Source organism: Apium graveolens, unplaced genomic scaffold (genome assembly GCF_009905375.1).
Source record: "Apium graveolens cultivar Ventura unplaced genomic scaffold, ASM990537v1 ctg4426, whole genome shotgun sequence".
NCBI classification, from domain to species: domain Eukaryota; kingdom Viridiplantae; phylum Streptophyta; class Magnoliopsida; order Apiales; family Apiaceae; genus Apium; species Apium graveolens.
The window spans coordinates 34790-59877 of record NW_027418532.1 but is presented as its reverse complement, the minus strand read 5'-3'; the positions used below and the strand labels follow the sequence as shown (position 1 = coordinate 59877).

Below are 25088 nucleotides of genomic sequence, written 5' to 3'. Positions count from 1 at the left end.
CTAAGTGTTGTTATGTGTTTATCATTTACAGATTTACTTTGTACGTTATGTCTTCTGAACTATCACTCAGGAGCATACTAGATGCTCAAAAATTGACTGGTCCTAATTATGCTGACTGGCTTCGAAACTTGAGAATTGTTCTCAGGATTGAGAAGCTGGAATACGTGATTGACTCACCTAAGCCTACTGAACCTGCTAGTGATGCACAAAATGATGAACATGTTGTGTATCGTAAGTGGATAGATGATGCAAATGTTGCTCAATAAATCATGCTAGCTTCCATGAACATTGAGCTATAGAAGCAACATGAGCATATGGATGCTCACACTATCCTCATGCATCTACAAGAGTTGTATGATGTGGCGGGGAGGACAGCTTGATATGAGATATCGAAGGAGCTGTTCGATTGTAAGATGTCTGAGGGATCATCTGTGAATGACCATGTACTTAAGATGATCAATTTGATTGAACGTCTTGGACAACTTGGTTTTGCCATGGATGGGGAGCTGAGCCAAGACTTGGTCTTGTAATCGCTTCCGAGTTCGTTCTCGCAGTTTGTTGTGAACTTTCACATGAATAAGTTGGATGTCAGCCTGCCTGAACTCCACAACATGTTGAATACTGCGGAATCGAATTTCCCCCCTAAGAAGAGTTCTGTTCTTCTAATTGGTGAAGGTTCCAATCCTAAGAAAAGGAAGAGGAACCCTTCCAAGAAGAAGAAAGTAGGTGAGAAAACGCCGGTTCCACCAAAAGCTGAAGACCCCAAGAGCAAAGTTGTTTTCTTTCACTGTAACAAGGTGGGGCACTGGAAGAGTAACTGCAAGGTTTACCTTGCACAATTGAAGAAGAAGAAGGGTAGTGAGACTACCGCTTCTGATTCAGGTATGTTCATGATAGAAGTGAATATGTCATTAAATCAAATTTCTACTTGGGTATTAGATACCGCCTGTGGTTCTCAAATCTGCAATTTGTTGCAGGGACCAAGGAGAAGTAGGACTCTTGAGGAAGAGGAGGTGATTCTACTGATGGGAAATGGAGCAAGAGTTGTTGCTGAAGATGTAGAATCATTTCATTTACATATGCCTACGGGCAAGACTATTGTTTGAAATAATTGTTATTTTGTTACCTCGATCGTGAGGAATATTATTCCCATGTTAGACTTGGGTGGATTTTCATTTATTATTGAGAATAATGAATGTTCTATTCTTAGAGATAATATTCTTTATGGACGTGGTGTTTTAAATAATGGTATGTATATATGTGACATAATTTACTTCAGTTTGAACAAACTAATAAAAGAGAAGGGATGATGAGAATCTCACTTCATTGTGGCACTGCAATCTCCATTTAGTAGACATGGAGAGAGGGTTGCAATTTTGCTAGGAATGGTACACACAGATGTATGTGGATCAATGTCTATGCATGCCATGGGTGGATTTTCATACTTCATTACTTTCATAGATGATAGATCTAGATTCGGATATGTGTTTGATGAAACACAAGTCTGAGGCCTTTGAAAAGTTCAAAGAATATAAGTATGAAGTGGAGAAATAACCAAACATAGTATTATAATTCTTCGATTAGATCGAGGTGGTGAATACTTGAATGGAGAGTTTCTGGATTATCTCAAAGTAAATGGTATAGTCTCCCAGTGGACTCCTCCAGATTAGTATCTGAAAGGAGAAATCGAACTTTGTTAGACATAGTTCGGTCCATGATGAGCTATGCGAATCTTCCAGTATTCCTATGGGGTTATGCATTGGAAACCTCAGCATATTTACTGAATAAGGTGCTTTCTAAATCTGTTCCTCAAACTCCGTATGAGATATGGAAAGAAAGGAAACCGAGTCTTAAACACGTTAAGATTTGGGGATGTCCAGCTTATGTCAAGTAAGTTGACCCAGATAAGCTGGAATATCGATCCGTAAAATGTAGTTTTGTGGGATGTCCTAAAGAGACTTTAGTGTATTACTTTTACACCGATCATCGGGTGTTTGTATCCAGACATGCTACCTTCTTGGAAAAGGAGTTTATCCTTGAAGGAAATAGTGGGAGCAAAATTGATATTGATGAAGTTCAAGAAGCACAAACTACTACGGATCAAGTGGAAACACCTGTTCTAACTGAACAACCTTTTGTGGAACAGCCCATTCATAGATCAGGGAGATTGTCTCGCCAACCTGAGAGGTAATATGGCCTTGTCATTGAGAATGACAATGAGTTGTCGATTATTGATAATGACGACCCTGTAACCTAGAATGAGGCTATGAGTAGTGTTGACTCAGAGAAATGGCATAGTGCCATGAAATCCGGAATGGAATCTATGTATACGTGATAGGGATAAATAAGTCCTGATTTTATAATTAATGGGATGCTAGGCCCAACAATAATAAGATGTATAATATTCAGACCAGAAAGGTTAAGTCTGACGGACCAGATCAGGCCTGGTGGAATAAAAAAGGCCCAAAAAGCCCTGATTATTAATTAATTTCGTAATTAATTAATAAGGGAGAAATCAGATGTTGAAAAGAGTCCCGATGAGGATATAAATCCTTAGAGATTAGCCTCAAGGGGACCTAAAAGGATAAGGAATCAGCTTCCTACTTCCTAGGACTCCTAAGTCTATCCTAATTCAGAGGCTTATCCACCAAGTCTCCTATACCAAGTCCAATTCAAGGACTCCCACATCTATATAAGGGGTCTCACCCCACAAATCAGAACTACGTTTTTTGACTTGATCCTTGGCAATCAGCAAGGTACGTAGGCATCTTGTTAAGGCAGATTGAGTCACGAAACACAAGAGCAGTCAAATCGAGCCTCGAAGCTCACGTTCCTTAGTATTAAATACAGCAATTATATATAGTAGTTTTAATCCATAACATTTGGCGCCGTCTGTGGGAAATACGCAACAACAACCATGGCGAGAACACGGAGAACAACCAGCACTCTGGAGGAGGGAACACCATCAGGGACAACCCAGGTGATTTCATCAACCGTGGAGGTTCCTCCCCATTCAACTTATGCATCTACTCAGGGGGAAGCCCAGACAGGGGCAACTCATCCTCAGCCACAAGGGACAACTCCCCCGACTGTTCAAGGTACGAATCCTCAAGTTCAACAAATACATATACCTGTGAATTCTCGACCCGTCGGGTATGAATACTCAACTATTGTTACTACTAACCCCCCTTATGGGATGCCCCTTCACCCTGAGGTTGGAAGAAGTGGATATGCTGGGCGAAGCGAAGCACGAGGGCGGTCGCCCCCCTATATACGAGGTTTGGATCCTATCCCTGAGGATCGGGAATTTTTTGGTCCATACACTGAGAGAGACTCCGAATCTTCGGATGATGAAGTGGCCCCGAGAAGGAGGCGTCCTGGGAAAGAGCCAATGGCCGATGGAAGGCAACGCCCCCAAAGCACCCCAGGGGCGAATCCCCAAGAAGTGCAGGAAAAGATCAGGGCTCATGAGGCTGAAATCCAAAGGCTGAGGCGTGATTTGGAGGCTCACCAAGCCACCAGACCCCACATACCTCCTAGGGGGAGAAATCCTCCTCCTATCATAGACCTGGATGGTCCGGTAAGAAGAAGGGCTGCTGTCCCAAGAACTGATCCAAGCAATCTCCTTCCCCTTGGAGATCCTGATGATCCAACTCCACCCTTCACAGAAGAGATAATGAATGCCCATATCTCAAGAAAATTTAAGATGCCCACTATCAAAGCCTATGATGGCACGGGAGACCCCGCTAATCATGTTAGGACATTCTCTAATGCACTGATGCTGCAACCCGTGAATGATGCTATAAAATGTCGGGCCTTCCCTCAAACCCTGTCGGGTATGGCTCAAAGATGGTACAGTCGCCTACCCCCAAATTCTATTGGATCATTCAGAGAATTAAGTCAGGCTTTTATTAAGCAATTCATCAGTGGAAGAGTCCATGAGAAAAGTTCAGCATCTCTTATGAGTCTTGTGCAGGGAGCTAAAGAATCCTTAAGAGATTACCTAAATCGTTTTACAAAGGAGGCTTTAAAAGTCCCAGACCTTGATGATAAGGTAGCCATGATAGCACTGCAACAAGGAACTAGGGATGAGTTTTTCAAGATGTCTTTGGCCAAACGACCCCCTGAGAGCATGTTGCAGCTCCAAGAGAGGGCAGGGAAGTATATCAAGGTTGAAGAGAGTATGAGGAAGACCGTAGTAAGTAATGAGCCCACTGGAGGCAAGAAACGAAAAACTGATTTGGAGTATATCGCTAAGGATAAGTATCCTAGAACTGAACAAAACCCTGATTCAACCCCCAAGAAGGGAGGACCTGGGCAAAAGTTCACTGAATACGCTAAGCTGAATGCCCCCAGAAGTCAGATTTTGATGGAGATTGAGAAAGACAGAGATATTCGCTGGCCTAAGCCCTTGAAGGCTGATCCCGCCAAGCTAGATAAGGGCAAGTATTGCAGGTTTCACAAAGATGTTGGCCATGACACCGATGAGTGTAGGCAGTTGAAAGATGAAATTGAGTTTTTGATTCGAAAAGGAAGGCTGAACAAGTATACTGGAGATGGAGGAGACAGAAACAATAATGGAAGGAAGAACTTTGAAGATCGTAGGAGGGACCAAGATGATCAGGGGCGGAATCCCCAACCTAGAGGACCAGTTATAAACACCATTTATGGAGGGCCGAGACCTCGAGGGCCTGTGATAAACACGATCTTTGGAGGTCCAACTGCTGCTGGATTGTCCAAAAATTCCAGAAAGGCATATACTAGAGAGGTTATGCATATTGTTGGAGAAGCCCCGAAGAGGGCCAGGACAGAAGTAACATTGGCTTTTGATGATTCCGACCTAGAGGGTGTGAAGTTTCCCCATGACGACCCGCTGGTCATAACGCCGATAATAGGAAATAGCCCGGTTAAGAGGGTCCTTGTGGATAATGGTGCTTCTGTGGATATCTTGCTCCACGACACCTTTCTAAGGATGGGGTATAACGACTCCCAGTTGACACCAACCGACATGCCGATATATGGATTTGCTGGAGTAGAATGTCCTGTGGAAGGGATAATTAAATTACCAACCACCATAGGTACGGAGCCAAGGCAAGCAACGCAGATGCTGGATTTTGTGGTGGTAAAGGCTAGTTCAACTTATAATGCTATCATGGGGAGAACAGGGATACATGCCTTCAAGGCAGTCCCCTCCTCCTACCATTCAGTCATGAAGTTCCCCACCCGAAACGGGATTGGAGAAGAGAGGGGAGATCAAAAGATGGCTAGAAGCTGTTATGTGGCCTCTTTGAGGGCAGATGGAGTCGGGGGGCAGGTTCTTCCTATTGAAGATATGGATGTTCGAGAAAATGATGAGAATAGAGGAAGGCCAGCAGAAGAATTGGTTTCGGTTCCTTTAGATCCCAAGAATCCTGAGAGGATGACTTTCATTGGAGCTACATTAGAGGAGCCCCTTAGAGGGAAGTTAGTGAAATTTTTGCAAGAAAATAGTGATGTGTTTGCATGGTCAGTAGCTGATATGCCAGGCATAGACCCGGGGTTAATTACCCACAAGTTAAACGTGGATCCAAGCCGGAAGACAGTGAAACAAAAGAAAAGAAATTTTGCCCCGGAAAGACAAGAGGCTATAAAGCAGGAAGTGGAAAAGCTCTTAGAGGCTGGTTTCGTTGAGGAGATTCAATTTCCGGAGTGGTTAGCAAACCCTGTAATGGTGAAGAAGGCTAATGGAAAGTGGAGGATGTGTATAGACTTCACCGATCTGAATGATGCATGCCCCAAAGACTGTTTTCCGCTGCCTAGAATTGATACTTTGATTGATGCCACCGCTGGACATGAGATGCTGAGTTTCATGGATGGGTTTAGCGGATACAACCAGATCAAAATGCATAAGGATGACATTCCAAAGGTATCATTTATCACTGACTTTGGTGTTTATTGTTATCTTGTTATGGCGTTTGGTCTCAAGAATGCAGGAGCCACCTATCAAAGGTTGGTGAATAAAATCTTTAAGGATCTTATTGGGAAGACTATGGAAGTCTATGTTGATGACATGCTAGTCAAGAGTCTAGTAAAGACTGATCATATAACCCATTTGAGGGAAGCTTTTGAGGTCCTGAGGTACCACAAGATGATGTTGAATCCCACGAAGTGTGCTTTCGGAGTAGGATCTGGAAAATTCTTGGGGTTGATGGTCTCAAAGAGGGGAATTGAGGCTAACCCCGATAAAATAAAGGCAATCCTGGACATGGAACCCCCAAAAACTGTCAAGGATGTTCAGAAACTCACAGGAAGGGTTGCTGCGCTAGGACGATTCATCTCCAAGTCAGGAGACAAGTGCTTGTCATTCTTCAAGTCATTAAAGAACATTAAAGACTTTGTATGGAGTGAGGAAAATCAGAAGGCATTTGAAGAGTTAAAGAAGTATATGGGCCAGGCCCCGTTGTTGGCCAAGCCAGTTCTGGGTGAAGTTTTATTCTTGTACTTGGCTGTTTCAGAAAGCGCCTTGAGCGCGGTGTTGGTTAAGGAGGAACTGAAAGTCCAGAAACCCGTATACTATGTCAGCAAAATTTTGCATGGTGCTGAGTTGAATTATTCAGCCATTGAGAAATTCGCTTTAGCCTTGGTGATGGCTTCAAGAAAGCTACGTCCTTATTTTCAAGCTCACCAAATTGAAGTGCTAACAAATCAGCCACTGAGAAATATCATTCACAGTCCCAAGGCAAGTGGGAGACTAATTAAGTGGGCAATAGAATTGGGAGAGTTCGATCTCAAGTATAAGCCACGTATGGCCATAAAAGCCCAGGCACTAGCTGACTTCGTGGTGGAATGTACCATACCCAACCAAGAAGTCGGGGGGCAGGAAGATACCACACCTCAAGACAAGGGAGTCGACAATGGGGACAAGGAGAAAGAATATTGGGTTCTCTATTTTGATGGAGCATCAAAAACAAATTCCAGTGGAGCAGGGTTGGTTTTGCAAAGCCCTGATGGATTCTTAATTGAGTATGCCATGAAGCTAGACTTCCCAACCACAAACAATGAGGCAGAGTATGAAGCCCTGATTGCTGGCCTTGGTCTAGCTGGGACACTTAGAGTCAAAAACTTAAAGGTCCGTGGAGACTCGAAGTTGATCATATCCCAGGTAAAGGGAGAATTTGAAGCAAGGGATGATACGATGGCAAAGTATGTTCGCCTAGTAAGGGCTGTGATGACCCAATTTAATGAATGCCATGTTGAACACATTCCAAGGGAAGAAAATGCTAAAGCAGATGCGCTATCAAAGTTTGCTTCATCTGAGATTGAAGAAAGTTCAGGAAGTGTGTACTTCCGTGTTTTGAAGACACGAAGCATAGATGTTAAGCTTGTGGCTCCCGTAGGCTTGGGGACGTCATGGATTGATCCCATCAAGGCTCACATTCAGACCGGTTGGTTGCCAAGCGATACAATTGAGGCACGGAAGTTAACTGTTCGAGCACTAAGGTACTCTTTGATAGATGGGATTCTATATAAAAGATCTTTCGTGGTTCCTTACTTGAGGTGTCTCAGGCCCGATGAGGCACGCTTGGCTCTTGAGGAAGTGCATGAAGGCATTTGTGGGCAACACTTGGGGGGCAGGGCCTTGGCTCATAAGATAACTCATTTAGGCTTCTATTGGCCAGAAATGATGGCTGATGCCAAAGAATATGTAAAGAAGTGTGATCGTTGTCAGAAGCATGCACCAGTCGCCAGACAACCCCCCGAGATGCTGACCTCCATCAACTCACCTATTCCCTTTGCTATGTGGGGGATGGATATTCTAGGGCCTTTTCCTATGGCCACAGCACAAAGGAAGTTTCTGATTGTAGCCATTGATTATTTCACCAAGTGGATCGAAGCCAAACCTTTGGCCAAAATCACAACTAAGCAGGTTGCACAATTCCTGTGGGAAAACATTATGTGCCGATATGGAATTCCCCGTATCCTCGTCACTGACAATGGAACGCAATTCAACAATGAGGAATTCAAGAAGTATTGTGAAGAAAATGAAATTGAGTTACGATTCACCTCTGTGGCTCACCCGCAAGCCAATGGGCAAGCGGAAGTAGCAAATCGGATAATCCTGGATGGACTAAAGAAGAGGATCGAAAAGTCGAGAAATAATTGGGTAGATGAGATACTTCCCATATTATGGGCTTATAGGACTACCTGTAGAGTCACGACAGATGCAACTCCTTTCATGTTGGCATATGGGGCGGAAGCAGTAGTTCCCGTGGAGATATCACATTCTTCTCCAAGGATTCAGGCTTTTGATGAAAAAGAAAATGAGGAAGGGCAGAAGTTAGCCCTGGATTTAATCGATGAAGTACGAGATAAAGCACACGCAAAGATAGTAGAATATCAGAAAAAGGCTTCGTTCTACTACAACCTAAGGGTTAAAGAGAGGTTTTTCAAACAAGGTGACCTAGTCTTGAGAAAAATAGAGGCTTCTGGTGTCGGACAGAAAGGAAAGCTTGCCCCAAACTGGGAAGGGCCGTATAGAGTCAAGAGCGTTCAGGGTAGAGGAACCTACAAGCTGGAGACTATGGATGGTTTTGAAGTCCCGAGAACCTGGCACGCACAAAACCTGAAGGTTTACTACGTGTAAGATGGTCGAAGTACGATTCTCACTCGTCAGGATGGCGAGTAGGTTAAAAAGCACCTTGAAGCTTTGCTTGCTTAGGATTTATATGTTTTAGTTTTATTACGAAATTTATTAAGACTTGTGTAAGGGACGAATCCCAGACAATTTTATGAAATTCATAAGTTCTTCAAAGTATGTTTGTGGCCTAACATGCATGGATGCAAAGCATAAAAGGTGATAAATGAGATAGATCTGATAGATGTTACAAAAGTTTGATAAATAAAGTCTCGAAAATAAAAAAAGCCACGCAGGGCTGAAAAAGCTCTAAGGAGCTGAGGTGCCCTCGGCGTCCATATCATCGTCTTCTCCGCTCTCGCTAGATGTCTCCGTCGTCTCGGAGGAGGAAGAGCTGTCATCCTCAGCGGGTCTGGAAGAGGACTCGGGAGGAGGAAGAAGTGGATCCTGAGGAACATGATCCGAGACGACTACTCGGGTACGAAACCTCTGTAGCAAAGCCTCATCGTCAGGGCAGATGTAGTCCGCCGGGTTAATATCAGGACAAGCCTCGTTCACGGTCCCAAGGGCCGTGTCCCAACCAGTCCTAAAAAACTCGGGAAAGACTGAATCATCCCTAATCCTCATGGATTGGGCAAACTCCTCCGAGTCCAGATAATTGTCTATAGCTTTATCCTTCTCCGCCCGAAGTACCACCAGCTCGGCGTTAGACTCTCCGAGTTCTTCCTCCTTGCGCTTGAGCTTCTTCTCCAGGGTAGCATACTTCTTCTGCTGCCTCCTGAGGGCGTTATCGGCCTTATCAGAAGCCCGCTTCCATGATTCGGCTTGCCTCACAGCGCCTTGAAAGTAGGCGTTAGACTGAAACAAAACAATTAACAAAGTGTAAGGCAAGAAAGTGCTACAAGAACGAGAAATAAGTTTAAAAAAAGAGAAGGCATACCGAAGCCAGAGATTGGGCTCCCATGAGCTTAATCCTCTCAAGGTCAGGAGTGGCCACTACATCAGTAAAGTCCTTTGGAGTCACGCTATGGTAGGACCAATCCCAAGCATGCTTCGTGGAACCAACCACGGTATCCCCTCGGCGGAATCCCCAGAGAGGCTGAAAGGCGCCTGTAGCAGCAGCAGCAGGGGCAGCAGCAGTGATAGGAGCATTATGGCCCTCGGCTCCTTCAGTTGAGGCCTCCCCCATAGGCTCCTTGTGCTTTCTCAAGAAGATAGGCTCTGTCGCCTTTCCTCGGGTGTCTAGGCCTGCTAACCGAGCTTTCTTCATCCTAGCTGTTTCCTCGACCAAGGGGACATTGTCCTCGTTAATCTCCTTAGCAGCTGAAACAAAGCAAAAGACAAAATAAGTGATGTTAATAATGCGTGAAAGAAAGAAAAATTGAGAAGGGAAGAGAAATACCCTGTTGAGAAACAGAGGATAGTCCCACATGAATCAGGGAAAACTCTTCTAAAAGAGTCCAGCTGGTGGTGGTGCCATCATCCTGAGTGAGCCCATTATAAATGATAGTTTCTTCAGGAGTTAAGTGAATGGATTTGAGGCTACCATCACTGACCTTCCCGAAGGAAGATCGAAAGAGCGTGCCCCAATCGCCATTCTCCCAACGTAACCCGACGAAACTATTCCTCCAATTTGGATTATTATCCGGAATAGAGGCGCTGTTAAAGATATGTTTGCTTTTGGGCCTTTGTTTGACATAAACCCAGCCACAAATATTGGAAGAACTATTGTAACATTGAAAGACTTTCCTAAAAACGGCTACAGAAAGAGGAAAGCCCTCCCTAAGACAACAAACCATAAAACATAGAATATTCCTCCAGGCGTTTGGAGGAAGCTGACACGGGTTAATTTGTAAGTCAGCCAAAAGATGAGGGATAAAAGGATGGAAAGGGAACCTAAGCCCAGCATTAAGGGCGTCGGTGTAGATGAAGAGAGTATCAGGCCTCCAGTGGCAAGTACGGTCACCACCAGAGACTGGAACTAGTCTAAAGGGAGGAGGGACGTTATAACGAGCATTTAGTTTATTGAAATCTATGTTATGCCAAGTATTACAGTGATTAAAGGAGTCGAGATGTGCAGTGGAAGGATATTCATCCCCCCTAGTGTTAATCATATCGATCAAAGACATATACGAAGAACGAATATCGATATCCTTACCTCGTTTTGAAGCCGAGGCTATCTTTGCCGCCCTCTCGGAATTCTTGTCAGCCATTAGAAAGCTAGAAAAAGCCTGAAGGAGAGGTTGGAAAACTAAAGGAGGGATTTGAGAGAGGAAAGGCTAGAAAGTTGGAGGAAGGATGAGAAGAAATTTGTTGGAAGATTGAAGAAATGAAATGAGAGGTGTGAGGAATCACACTCTCATCCCACCTCTTTATAGCCAAGAAGAAGGGGATTTGGGCCTCAAAAAAGCCCATATGGGCCCAAAAATGGAAGGATCTGGAATGTTCCAGAATATTTTAGAAAGTCTTAGAAAAGTATGGAAAAATCTGGAATGATATGGAAGATTCCAGAATATTCTGGAAGTCAGGCTTAAGAGTTCAAGCCCAACCCAAGTTTGAACGGGCTTTGGAATTAAAGCATGATAGAGGCCCAGTCCAAGAAAGCCCAGAAAGAGGGCCCGATTAGTTGACAAATAAGGCCCAGATTTAAGAAATAAGCCCGTGAGCTAAAAGCCCAGTTAAAAAACAATGGGCCCAAAGGATAGCCCCATAAAATCCAGGCCCAAATCAAGGGCCCAATAGAGTCCAGCCCAGACGTATGACCCTAAGAAAATATATGCATTAACATGTTCTTGACCCAATTCGATCAAGGCACAAACTGTATTTTTCCTTGAATGAGTTATGGTCGAAAGGGCATCGACCAGGGCTGAGAGAAAGATTAATTCGGTCAAAATATTATTTCCTGACCGAAAGGGTCAGGATTCTGATCGAGAAAGCCATGCCTGAAACCTTGTCGACTAGAAACCAAGGGAAAATCCTGGTCGAACTAGCCCTGCCCGAAATAGCTTCGACCAAGGCAAGGAAGATGGTTTATTCGGTCAGAAGAACAGGACTCCTGACCAAAAGGAACAAAATTTCTGGTCGAAAATTTTCTGGTCGAAAATTGTAAAAAAAAAAAAAAAAAAAAAAAAAAAAAAAAAAAAGAGAGGAAGGGGTGAAAATCCTGGCCGAAATTCGACCAGGATTCCTGATCGAATGAGCCCTGCCCGAATTTGCATCGACCTGGGCAACAAATGAAGGTTAATTCGGTCAAAAAACAGGACTCCTGACCGAAACGAACAAAATTTCTGGTCAAAAATTTTCTGGTCGAAAATTGTAAAAAAAAAAAAAAAAAAAAAAAAAAAAAGGTTAAGAGAAAAATCCTGGCCGAAATTCGACCAGGATTCCTGATCGAAAGCATCCTGCCCGAAAAGCTGTCGACCAGGGCAATATGGGGGTTAATTCGACCAGGATCCTGGTCGAATGGATTCCTGGTCGAAAACTGTATTAAAAAAAAAAAAAAAAAATAAATAAGGAAAATTCCTTAAATAATTTCTGAAAAATATTAATATTTTCAGAAATAAGGAATAAATCCAGAAAAATTAGGATAAATCCCAGAAATTAAGGGAAAATCCAGAAAAAATAAGGAAAATTCCTTAAATAATTTCTGAAAAATATTAATATTTTCAGAAATAAGGAATAAATCCAGAAAAATTAGGATAAATCCCAGAAATTAAGGGAAAATCCAGAAAAAATAAGAAAAATTCCTTAAATAATTTCTGAAAAATATTAATATTTTCAGAAATAAGGAATAAATCCAGAAAATTAGGATAAATCCCAGAAATTAAGGGAAAAATCCAGAAAAATTGGGATAAAACCCAGAAATTAAGGGAAAAATCCAGAAAATTAGGAAAAATCCCAGAAAATTAGGGAAAATTCCAGAAAATTAGGGAAAAATTCCTGGAAATTAAGATAATTTCTGAATAAAAGGAAGATTCGTTGTAAATGTGTAGGTCGCTCCACACTTTACGCAAAAACGAAACCCTGTAAGGGAACGAATAGATTTAACTTCTGCGAAACCTAATCAATGTTTCCCAAAAGTTGGGGGGCAAATGATAGGGATAAATAAGTCCTGATTTTATAATTAATGGGCTGCTAGGCCCAACAATAATAAGATGTATAATATTCAGACCAGAAAGGTTAAGTCTGACGGACCAGATCAGGCCTGGTGGAATAAAAAAGGCCCAAAAAGCCCTGATTATTAATTAATTTCGTAATTAATTAATAAGGGAGAAATCAGATGTTGAAAAGAGTCCCGATGAGGATATAAATCCTTAGAGATTAGCCTCAAGGGGACCTAAAAGGATAAGGAATCAGCTTTCTACTTCCTAGGACTCCTAAGTCTATCCTAATTCAGAGGCTTATCCACCAAGTCTCCTATACCAAGTCCAATTCAAGGACTCCCACATCTATATAAGGGGTCTCACCCCACAAATCAGAACTACGTTTTTTGACTTGATCCTTGGCAATCAGCAAGGTACGTAGGCATCTTGTTAAGGCAGATTGAGTCACGAAACACAAGAGCAGTCAAATCGAGCCTCGAAGCTCACGTTCCTTAGTATTAAATACAACAATTATATATAGTAGTTTTAATCCATAACAATACGGTATACGAAAGAATGATTAGAACAGATGGCCAGGTGGAGACCTTTAAGGCCAGGCTTGTGGCAAAAGGATTCAAACAAAGGCAATGGATTGACTTTGATGAAACTTTTTACCTGTAGCCCTGTTAAAATCAGTTCGGATTTTGCTTGTGAATGCTGGTTACTACGACTATGAAATCTGGCAGATGGCCAGATGGTTTTCTTTCCAAGGGAAATAAAACCTAGTTTGTAAGCTGCTGCGAACCATATGTGGTTTAAAGCAAGCTTCTCGAAAGATGGAACATTCGTTTTGATGAGACAATCAAAGAGTTTGATTTTATCAAAAACGTAGATGAACCATGTGTCTACAAAAGGGTTAGTGGGAGCGCGGTAACATTTCTTGTATTGTATTGAATTAGAGTTGACACACATAACAACATAGCAGACCCACTCACAAAGCTACTTTATGAAAGTCACTTTGATCGTCATAAAGACAAGATGGGTATTAGATACCAGAGTGATTGGCTTTAGTACAAGTGGGAGATTGAAAGGAATATCTCCTAAGTCCAATCATGTATGAGGATTTATGAATAACTTTTATGTAATCTGTTTTGATTTCATTGATATTTATAAAAGACTTGTTTTGTTTTTATTACGGGCTTTATCTATTTAAGTGTTTAAATAAGATATACCATAGTTTAGAGTAAAGCTTTTTATGGATTATGATGAGATCATAATAGTGAGACCTAAAAAGATGATAACTCTAAACTTAAATAGTTCCTGGTCGTAGAATTACTAACTGGTAATTAATAATCCGCAGAGATCGGTACATACTATGCTTGCTTCATTATGAAGGATGTCTGTTCTCATAGACATTTGTGTGGTGACACTATAGCTAGTATGTAGGTGCTTATTATGGAATAAGTTCACTGAACATGACTCGCACAGCTGAACAACTGATGGAGTTCACTCACGTGTCAGCAGTTGTTCACATAGTGATAGTTGTACAAGTATCCTTAGACTTGAGGTCATCATAGTCATCTTGTGTACACTGAACTATGCTTTGGTTTAGTTCTTAGTCTCCAGGGACAATTATTAGGGCTCTTCTGGGTATAGGAATTTGTACACGAAGATAGTGTATGATCAATAAAGGATCTACCCCTTCCAGTGAAGGAAGCGAATGTTCAAGGCTGATCCACTTATGCTAGTTCAGGAATCTCTGGCCAGAGTGAATGAAATTAGAAAGGAGTTTCTAATTTGCATAGAACTACGCAGAGTAAATGGTAAGCAAAGTGATTGAATTAGATAGGCTTGACACGAGATCCATGCCTTGTATTTAATCGGGACATTGTAGGGTAGAAGGAGTTTATTGTACGGTAACTATTCACTGAATAGGTTCTTGGTATTCTAAGCAGTGAATTCATATTATCCGGATAGTCGCGATATGCTGAGAAGTATCCCTCAGGATGTAGAATAAATGTGATTAATTAATTAATCATATTTAATAAATTAGAGAATTTATATAAATAATGATAAAATAGTTTTATTATTATTTATTTCTACTACCGGCTTAATATTGAACCTACATGGTCACACCATAAAAAGAGAATGATTTAATGGTGGAGGAATTAATTAATAATGGCTAATAATTATTTATTTATGAAATAAATAATTAATTGGAAAATTTAATAATTGATTAAATGAGATTTAATTGATTATACATTAATTAAGAAAAGTTCTTAATATTATTAATTAAGGATTTAATTTTTGGAAATTAAATCAAGAGAGAGAATTATTTCTAAAGTGTTTAGAAAAAGGATTAATGATTAAAAGGTGTTTTAATTATTAATGAGAATAATAAATGGGATAATAATAATAATATTTATGGGAAAATTTCAGCTGAAAATTTTGCCTATAAATACACTATTATAGACCCTATTTTATTCTAACCCACATCAAACCCGAAAACCCAAAAAGTTTGGAAAACCCAATTCTCTCCACCTCCTTCCTCCTCCTTAACATCGTTTTCTTGGTGGATACCGGTGGAGTGCTTCACACTTGAGGAGCAACTGCTAAGGATCTCTGATCGTTGTCTCCAAATTATTTTAAAAGGTTAGATTCGATCCCTCGAATTTTTATTCATGATCTGTATGCTTTTATTTGGATTTTGTATGTGTAAAAGTGTTTTGCCATGCCCCCGCTGCGTTAAAAATCCAACACTTTGTAACCCATTTTGCTACTTCTCACTTCATATTTGGCCACCAAAAGTTCTGCTTCAAGTCCTGGTACATCTTGGTGCTTCCCGGATGGATTGAAAATCTAGAATTGTGAGCTTCTTGCAGTATCTCATTCTTCAACTCAGTTACACGGGGAATCCAAATTCTTGAAGAAAACCTTAGTGTACCTTGTTCATCCCTTTGAGTACAAATCTCTTCTCCGTCAGCTGATTATTCTCCTGCTTCATCACTTCTTCTTGACATTTCTATATCTTTTCCAATATTGTTGGCTGAAAAGTCATAGTATGACAAATCTCTTCAACTTTTCCGCATCCACAAAGTTCTAATTCAAATCTCCTAATTTCTTTAGATAATTCCTTTGGTATTGCTACCATATTCAACCTCTCCTTCCTACTCAAAGCATCAACTACCACGTTCGCCTTTCCCGAATGATAATTTATCGAGCAATCATAGTCCTTAATCAATTCCAACCATCTCCTTTGCCTCATGTTGAGCTCCTTCTGAGTGAAAATATGTTGTGTATATGTTGTGTACTTGATGATTTCATGAACAAAACACCTTGGTAGATTTTACTTAGTGAAAATGTAGCACTCGACGGATAAGGATTATAGTCCCGATGGATAACTCATTTCAGTCCCGGCGGGTGATGACTTATTATCCATCGAGTGGGTAGCTTATGTAACAATAAGTCTGTAGCACATTTCTGCATACACATTGTGTAGAATCTGTTGTAGTACTTAAGTCATGTTGACTTTAGCTAGATATGCAGAATAGGTTGATTAATTGTACATAGATGATGTCTTGTAATTCTGCATAGATGAAATGAAGTCTAGTGCCTGATTGCACCCGACGGATGATCAACAACCCGACGGATGATCAACAACCCGACGGATGATCAATAACTCGACGGATGATCATAAACCCGACGGATAAAGAATTCAAATATCTGTTGACAGTGACAACACAGTCACATGCGTCGAGTGTATGCAAATGGAATGTGGTAGCCTATTCAACTGGGTTTTCGAGAACAAAGAAGCATTGCCATTTCCATGCTATTATGAAGATATTCAAAGATGGTGGAATAGAGTAATGGAATAGCATTGTAATAGACTCGATAGTTTTTATTTTATTATCTTGTCTTATTGCTTTGTAATCTTGGTGATATATAAACCAAGAAACAACAAATAGTATAGCAACTAACCAACTAAGGAACTAAGCAACCAAGAGAGAAACATTTGTAAGCTGTATTCTTAGCATTTCTCTCATTCTTAGTTGTTATCATTTTGTAAGCAGCTGTGAGCTTTTTGCATACAGAGTTCTCTCGATATATATTATATATCTCTGGTGGAATCATTCAAATCCACCAGAAAGTTTTTAAAGACTCTTGTTTTTAATTACTTGTGTTTTGATTCATTTCAAGTAACTGTTCCGCATTCTGCTAATCAATTCAAACTTATATATATATATTTGAGTTAGAATATTTTTATTCAAGAAAAAGTTTCAAGAATTCCATTCAACCCCCCTTCTATAATTCTTGTTATATTGTTAAGGGACTAACAATTGGTATTAGAGCAAGCTCTTGAAGAACAAAGAGTTTAAAGATCAAAACAATACAGCAAGATGAACAAGAAGGATGTTGGAGTCAAGATTCCTTTTTTAGATAAAGATAATTACCATCATTGGAAGGTAAAGATGCATCTTTATTTGCTTTCTCAAGATGAGGTCTATGTGGACTGCATAGAAAGAAGCCCTCATGTTCCAATGAGAGCTGCAACTGGAAATGAGCCATCTGTCCCCAAGCCAAGGCATGAATGGTCTGATCCTGATATTGAACAAGTCAGGAAGGATAAAAAGGCCATGAATATCCTGTTTAATGGAGTTGATGGTGATATGTTTGACAACATCATCAACTGCAAAACTGCCAAGGATGTTTGGGATACAATACAGATCATCTGTGATGGAACTGAGCAACTTAGAGAAAACAAGATGCAACTACTGATTCAGCAATATGAGCATTTTCATAATGAAGAAAGTGAGTCTCTCACTGACATTTTTAGTAGGTTTCAAAAACTGCTAAATGCTCTAAAGTTGCATGGAAGAGTCTATCAGACAAAAGACTCCAATCTGAAATTCCTTATATCTCTTCCAAAGGAATGGAATCCAATGACAGTCTCATTGAGAAACTCACAAGATTATAAGGAGTTTACTTTGGAGAGACTGTATGGCATCCTGAAAACTTATGAGCTTGAAATAGAGCAAGATGAGAGGATGGAGAGAGGAAAGAAGAAAGGAGGGTCCATTGCACTAGTTGCTGAGTTAGAGAAAGAGAAGGAGATGAAGATGGAGCTGTTGAGTCAACTTCAAGGGTCTGTGAAGACAAGGGCAAGGGGCTTGCAGTAGAAAGTGAAGATTCTTTGAGCCAAGATGACATGGAAGACATTGATGAACATTTAGCATTTCTTTCCCGAAGATTTGCCAAGCTCAAGTTCAAAAAGAACTTTGGAGCATCCAAGCCAAATAGAAACATGGTGGATAAATCAAAATTCAAATGTTTCAAATGTGGCTTGGCAGGGCACTTTTCCAGTGAGTGTAGAAAGTTAGATTCCAGCAATAAAAAGTTTGAGCCTGTGGATTATAAGCAAAAATACTTTGAGCTGCTCAAACAAAAGGAAAGGGCTTTCATTACACAAGAAAATGACTGGGCAGCAGATGGTCTGGATGAAGATGAAGATGTCAGCTATGTCAATCTAGCCCTAATGGCCAACTCTGATGAAACAGAAACAAGTTCTTCAAGTAATCAGGTAATTACTACAAACCTTGCACATTTATCTAAAGCTGAGTATAATGATGTTATAAATGACATGTCTACAGAGTTATATCATTTGCGTGTTACACTTAAGTCTCTCACTAAAGAAAATGCTAAAATCAAAGAAAATAATTTGTTTATGAGTGAGAGAAATAATGTGCTAGAGTCTCAGTTCATTGATTTTGAAAAATTAAGAATTGAGTGTGTTAGGTCACAAACACTGTAGAGGGGGTGAATACAATGTATAATACAATCAAATCGAACTTTAATATCTTGAGTAACAGAAAACAAACTTTATTGAAACAATAAACTCTGTTACAGTATGGAACTGTTACCTCTCAGTGATGAACAAATATCACGAGAGCTGCTAGGGTTACAATGAATAATCTTCTCGAATACGATAACACTTATAGTGTAAACCCTATGTCTGTGTTTATATACTACACAGTTACAAGATAATCGCTAATTGATATGGAATATAATTCGGCTTCCTAAAATATATCAATCAGATATCTTTTCTTTCAAGTATTCCATTCTTCACGGAACTCCTTCTTCATGCATATCTCTTCTTATGTTTATCTCGATCTTCTTTCCTTTAATCAGCTACTTTCCTTATCTAATCGTCCTTCAGCACTTAAGTTCTGATATCCAACTTCTGATGATTATCTCCTGATAATATAAGTACTGATATCCTTAAGTCCTGACTTCCAGTATAAGTACTGATTCCCAGTTAAGTACTGATTTGTCCTTTTAAGTAAGATCTGAAAACTAAACATAAATCGTATTAGCCATGACATTATCAAATATATCTAACAATCTCCCCCAACTTGTAAATTAGCATAATATACAAGTTTAACAGATATTTGATGATGTCAAAAACATTAAGTACAAATACATGAAAATTAGACTAGATAACTACAACTTACAGTCCTTAAAGCTTTACCGATATTTAACTTTTGATAACAACTTCAGTCTGTACAAATATCAGAATTTAAGCAGTTGTAGATCTTTGACTTGGCTTCATCTTCTGATCTCTCTGATGTCAGGAGTTGTTCTGAGATAGTTCTTCAACAAACATCTCTCAGCATATCTAAGTTCATCAATCATTCTCCTTTTGGCATCTTTAAGCTCTGCAGTATCTTCACCAATTTGAAAGATTGCAGCCCTGAGATCATTAATCTTTGCTTTTCTTATATCCTGATCCAGTCTGATCAAATAAGCTTTATCAGACTCAAGATTGAATTCCACAGCCCTGTACCCTAGAAAGGTAGTTATAATTTGAGCATAATTAGGCTTCATTTCAACTATATCACCCTTGTGATCTCTGTACTTTGGAACATATGTGCTGTCAGACTTAACAGAATAAAGTCTTTTCTGTCTCTGAATCTGATCCTTCAAATAGTTTGCAGCAGTTCCTGTCAATCTGTCATCCACTTGAAGTAAGAATAGTACATGCTCTAATTCTTCAAAATACTTCAATGGAATGGCATTTTGCCTTATATGATAAATCCTACAATCTGTCATGAAATACAATAAGATGTATTCTTTCAAGTAGGTATGGTAAACCATTTGTACAGATTCCAGTTGATTCAATCTCTCTGGAGTTGCTCCAATACCTGGTTCACTCAAAGAAGTTGGATCATTGGTAGTGTTCTGTATTCTCCTTTCGTCAGCACTTCCCAATCCATTTTTATCTCTTGCTTCCTTTCCAGTAACTACTCTAGCTTCAAAACTACTTACAGTAGTCTTCAAAGGTTGAGTCTGTTTTGCTTTAGTGAATCCCGGTAGGAGTGTCTTTGGTCTATCTTCTGATATCAAGTTAACTTGAGCTATGTCAGAGGTTACTTGCTTCTTCTGAATATCAGAACTTACAGTTTCTTGACTCTGAACAACTTGAGCCATGTCAGAGGTTGTTTTAAGAACTTTTCTTGAAGTCAGAGCAAGATCATCCTTTTCATCAGTAGTTTCTTCATCCTCAGGAGGCACATAAACCTTGATAGGTTCACTAACCTTTTCTTTACCCTTGGATCTTGGATCTATTTGCGGTTATGATTTAGCCAATATTGCTTCAATATGTGTCCTTTCTTTGATCACAATGCCTTTGAGTTTTGGAAGTGGCTTTTTACCAGAAGCTTCAGATTTAGATGTGACTTTCTCTGATTTAAGGCTGGCTTCTTCTTCCATTAAACTCTCCAAGTCCATTCCTGGATTTTCCTGAAGAAATAACTGTCTTGATATTTCCTCATCAAGATCTAAAAGTTCATCAGAACTTATCCTTTTACTAGTAGCAGAACTTATTCTTTTCCCAGTATCAGAACTTGTCCTGTGACTTATGATTGCAGCTTTTCTTGATGTGAAACCTCTACCTTGACTATGACCTCTACCCATTCCAGAGTTTCCTTGATCATCCTTTTCATCATCCTTCCCTTTCAGTGTCTTGTCAGTCTTGCATTTGGACTTAATTACTTTCTCCCCCTTTTTAGCATCAGCAGGTAATAGGAGAGAGACAAGCAATTCCACTGAGGCTTGGATTTCAGTAAGTTGAGATTGCTGAGAAGCTTGATTTTTCAGAATATCATCAATCTGAGCTTGTTGTTTCTCTTAAGTCTTCTCAATAAAAGCAATCCTGTCAAAGGTAGGTTTGAAGAATTGTTTCTTATCAATCTTGTGAACTTGATCTTGTTTGATAAATTCTTCCCGAATCTTGTTTAGTTGAATGAAGACCTTTTAGATGTTTAGTACTCAATGCAGTGACTCTAAGCTGGGTTTTGAAATCATCAGAATTTAACATTTCATCAGCTTTAGTCAAGTGCTCAGCAAGATGCTTTTCAGTTGGAACACAGGAAACTGAATTCCATTCCTTAGTCCACTCCTGTCCTGCAGGAGTTTCACTCCAAGGAACTGGTGCTTCTCCGGTAACAAACTTCTTAACAAGTTCAGACTTAAGAATAGTTTGTTGAGGAGCATGTCCTGAAGGACCTGCTTCATCAGCATCTGCAGTTGGAGCAGCATTACCAGTATCTCCAGCAATTGCAGCATCAGAACTTACAGAATCATTATCCTCTGATAATTACAGAATCAGTATCCTCTGATAAAACAACAGTGTGAGTAGCAATGGAGGCTTCAGCATCCTCTAATTGCTGATCTGGTTCTAAGTTCTGATCAACAGCCATATCCTGATGCTCACCTAAAGTCTGATCATCAGCATCTAGATGCAGAGAAGGTGTTGTAGATAACTCTGGAGTTTGAACAACATCAGTAACAGGTGTTGTTGAAGGATTAGTTGCTGTTGGAGCTTCTAAGAGAATTACTTCAGGCACAACCAAGTTTTGAACATCAATATCAGCACTTGTGCCTGGATCAACAAGAGATACAGATGGTGTGATGACCTTTTCAGAAACATTTTCCTTAGATGGAGTTGATGGAGAAGAAGTAACTTTAGCAAATTCCTTTTCTTGTGAGATCAGAGATTCCTGATCCCCTTCCTTAGCTGCTTCCTCTTCATCATCTGAAACTGGCCTATTTGCCCTCTGTTTCTTGTATCTCTTTGTAGATTTGGATTCCTTGGGATTTTCAGGAACTGTCATTCTTCTAAGCCTCTTGAGAAGCCTAGATCCCCCAATTCCAGAATCCTTCTGAGAAGTCTCTTTCTCATCTTCATAAACAACAGGTTCTGAAGAAGGAACCTATTCCTCAGTATTAGATTCATCTCTCAAAGCAATCCTCCTTCTCTTTTGAGGTGTTTGAGGAACAGTCTTTGTCCTCTTAAGTTTGGAAGAGGAAGGCTTCACAGTAGGTGCTGAGGATGAGGGTTGAACAGTCTGTGAAGTGGAGAGATAGGATTTGATATATTTCCTGAGGGTAGGTTGAGTAGAATGAGTGGTTGGTGCTGATGGTTGTTGTGATGTTTGGGAGGTTATTGTTGGTTGGACATCAGAATAAACAGATCTATAAGTATCAGGATCAGCATTTACTAAGATATGTTTTACAGACTGAGGAATCTGTAAAGGTCTAACCACTGATTTCTTAGTGTCAGCATTTATTAGGTCATTAAAGTAGCGTTTTGTAACCTTAAAAGGTGGAGTTGAGGAACTGACTAATTGAGGTTCATCAGTACAAAAAGTATATATAAGTTGACAGAATCTAGCAAAGTAAACAACATTCCTATCCTCTGTCATCCTATCCCCAATAAAACCAATTATAGCAGTTGCAAAATCAAAATGAGTTTGGTTTATAACAGCATACCCGATGTGCTGACTCATAATTGGGATAGCATCAAAATTCGAACACTTGTTTCCAAAAGCTTTAGTGATGCAGTCGAAGAAGAAGCTCCATTCTCTTCTGATATGAGCCCGTTTCAACTGCCCAAGTTTTGCCAAACTCTGTTCATACCCCAAAGTGGCCATTAACTCCTGAAGAGCTGATTCCTCTGGAATTGAAAATGTACATGCTTCTGGGAGATGTAGAGCCCTGCGTATTGTACCAGAAGTAACTGCATATAAAGAATCACCCACTTCGAAAACAATACTAGGAGTGCCATGTGTACCACCATTATCAAAGTGCCCAGTCCGCCAAAATGTCAGAACTTGTTGGCTCGAAAAGACTGAAGGCTGGGTCAATGCATACCCAATCTCACTGTGTGCAAGAAGATCTTGCACAAAATGCAATTCAGATGGAGCTTCAGCATGATCAAGAATTGCAGCATAGTTGTTTGGAACAAATTTAGCTCCATCAATGATTAAATCCTTAGGTGCCATGTGAAAAATTGAGATGTAAGAGTGCCTGTTAGGTGTTTGATAAAATGTTTGTATGAAAAACAACGTTAGAAGAAGAAGGAGAGTAAAAACAAGTAGAGAGAAAAAGTATGAAGGGAAATAAAAGATAAAAAAAAATCCTCTCTCTTTCTTACTTATACTCTGAAAAAAAATTGTTACCATTGAACACCTGTCAGACATGCAGTAATAACGGATAGTTACTGGGCTCGAGAAAACAGTAATCATTACTTACCCACTTGCCTTTTTTCAAGGAAAAACCGTTCCACTTACCCAGATATTCCATTAATCAAGGTGAGACAGTTTTAATTCAAAATTGAAACTGTTCCCACTTGTTTAATTATTTTTCACTGCAACATTAATATTCTGAAAATAAATCAAGTGAAAATGACCAAGATAAATCAGATGAGTAAGTACTGATAAAGGAAAATCAGAACTTAAATTAAAACAGAATTTATATGGTCATCAGAATATGAAAATTTATCAGTATTTATCAATGCATTACAAAATATCTCAGAGACAAAATCTCGAAACAAAAACAAATTTCATTAATATATCAAGAGAATACATTCATGAAATTGAAATTACATCAGAATTTATACAAGATTTCCCTAAGCTGCTAAACATAACATCAATAGCCTTAGTCCTAGCTCAAGAAGCAGGGCAAGGCTGACGATGAAGAAAAACAGGAAGAAGAAAATAAATCATTTCTTCTTCCTACTCTCGACAAACAGAATGGCGAGTCGAATGATTCGCTCTTGCGGGCGGAGAGCTTCCAGCCTTTCCTCCTCCAATCGCTCCAGATGGCGATGGTAATCCATATAGAAGAACAGGAGGTGGGTGAGTACCTCCTGTGGGACAGAGTCCCATATCTCATCAGGAATGGCAGTGACGTGCCATTCCTGCTGCCAATCGGCATAAGTTAGCTCCATATTGAATGTTTCGTAGTTCAAAAACATGTTGTATCTGACCATGGTGTTTTTGAAATAAAAAGGATGAAGGTAAGATGAGTTTGTGAGAAAGGATTTGATGGGAAGGCTGATGTGAAGTGGTTGCTTATATAGGCAAGAGAATGCTAGGAGACGCAAAGAAATTTAATGCTGACAGGTAGAATTAATTCTACCCCGTCTCCCCAGACTTGGAAAAAGAAAAACATTCATTGGAAAGAGAAAACATGGTTTAATGCGCACAAGAAGCAAGTAAAAGTTGACTGTTCAAGTACGAATACTATTAACCCTAACCATAGTGACTATTAATCTTCCACTTCAACATATTCTAGTTTGAACCGAGACTGTTATCAAATTTTATCCACAGATAAGTCAAGTAAAGAATTAGACTGTAATATCAGAACTTAGACTTATATCAGAACTTAACAGTCATCAGAACATAATTTCTTAACTCGAAAAAGGAATGCCTATCTTAGTAAGTCCTCATACAAGTTCTGAGTTATATTCTTCAGAACTTAATCATCAGAACATGCAATCAGAACTTGTCCTCAGAATTTGTACAAAGTGACACAATGACTGTTTATCTAAAACAACATAGACCACTACAGTAATTTTCATCATTCATATGGAGTGATTAGTGTGTGCATTAAGCTAAATGTCAGACAAAGAGTAAAGTCTAATTCACTTCAGTACATCTTAGAAATAAGGCATAACTAAAACTTTGCTAAAGAGCTGTCATTATTCTGAAACCTACTGTTGAATAAGTTCATGCTTGAGTCCACCTCAACTATTTTGTGCTAATTTTATGCATCTTTTTAAATTCCATTTCACAGTGGCTTCTCAGTGTAAGTGAGTCACGACTGCTTATCAGAATTTATGCTATTATCAGAGTATTTCTCCAGTAATCATAGAGTGTGAAAAGTCACCAAGAAAATATTTTGCTTTTCTAATGCATATTTACTTAATACCAGCAATGCACTTGGGTCGTCCCTTCCATATTTTTACTCTAGATCTCAAAGGAGTACCTGATTTTATTCTTTGATCCTTTTGCTTTTTCTTTTGATAAGTGAGGTTTATCAGCACTTAGTGC

At 39.7% G+C, this 25088-nt stretch overlaps 1 protein-coding gene across 1 annotated transcript; it reads right to left on the bottom strand.

The window, feature by feature from the left end:
* Positions 1–8857: 8857 nt before the first annotated feature.
* On the bottom strand, positions 8858–10170 carry LOC141701836 (uncharacterized). The gene is made up of 2 exons (XM_074505455.1): positions 9555–10170; positions 8858–9472 (listed from the first exon to the last, which is right to left on the bottom strand). Exons 1-2 carry the CDS (start codon positions 10044–10046, stop codon positions 8924–8926), a joined length of 1041 nt encoding a protein of 346 aa, XP_074361556.1. The 5' UTR covers positions 10047–10170; the 3' UTR covers positions 8858–8923.
* Positions 10171–25088: the final 14918 nt, after the last annotated feature.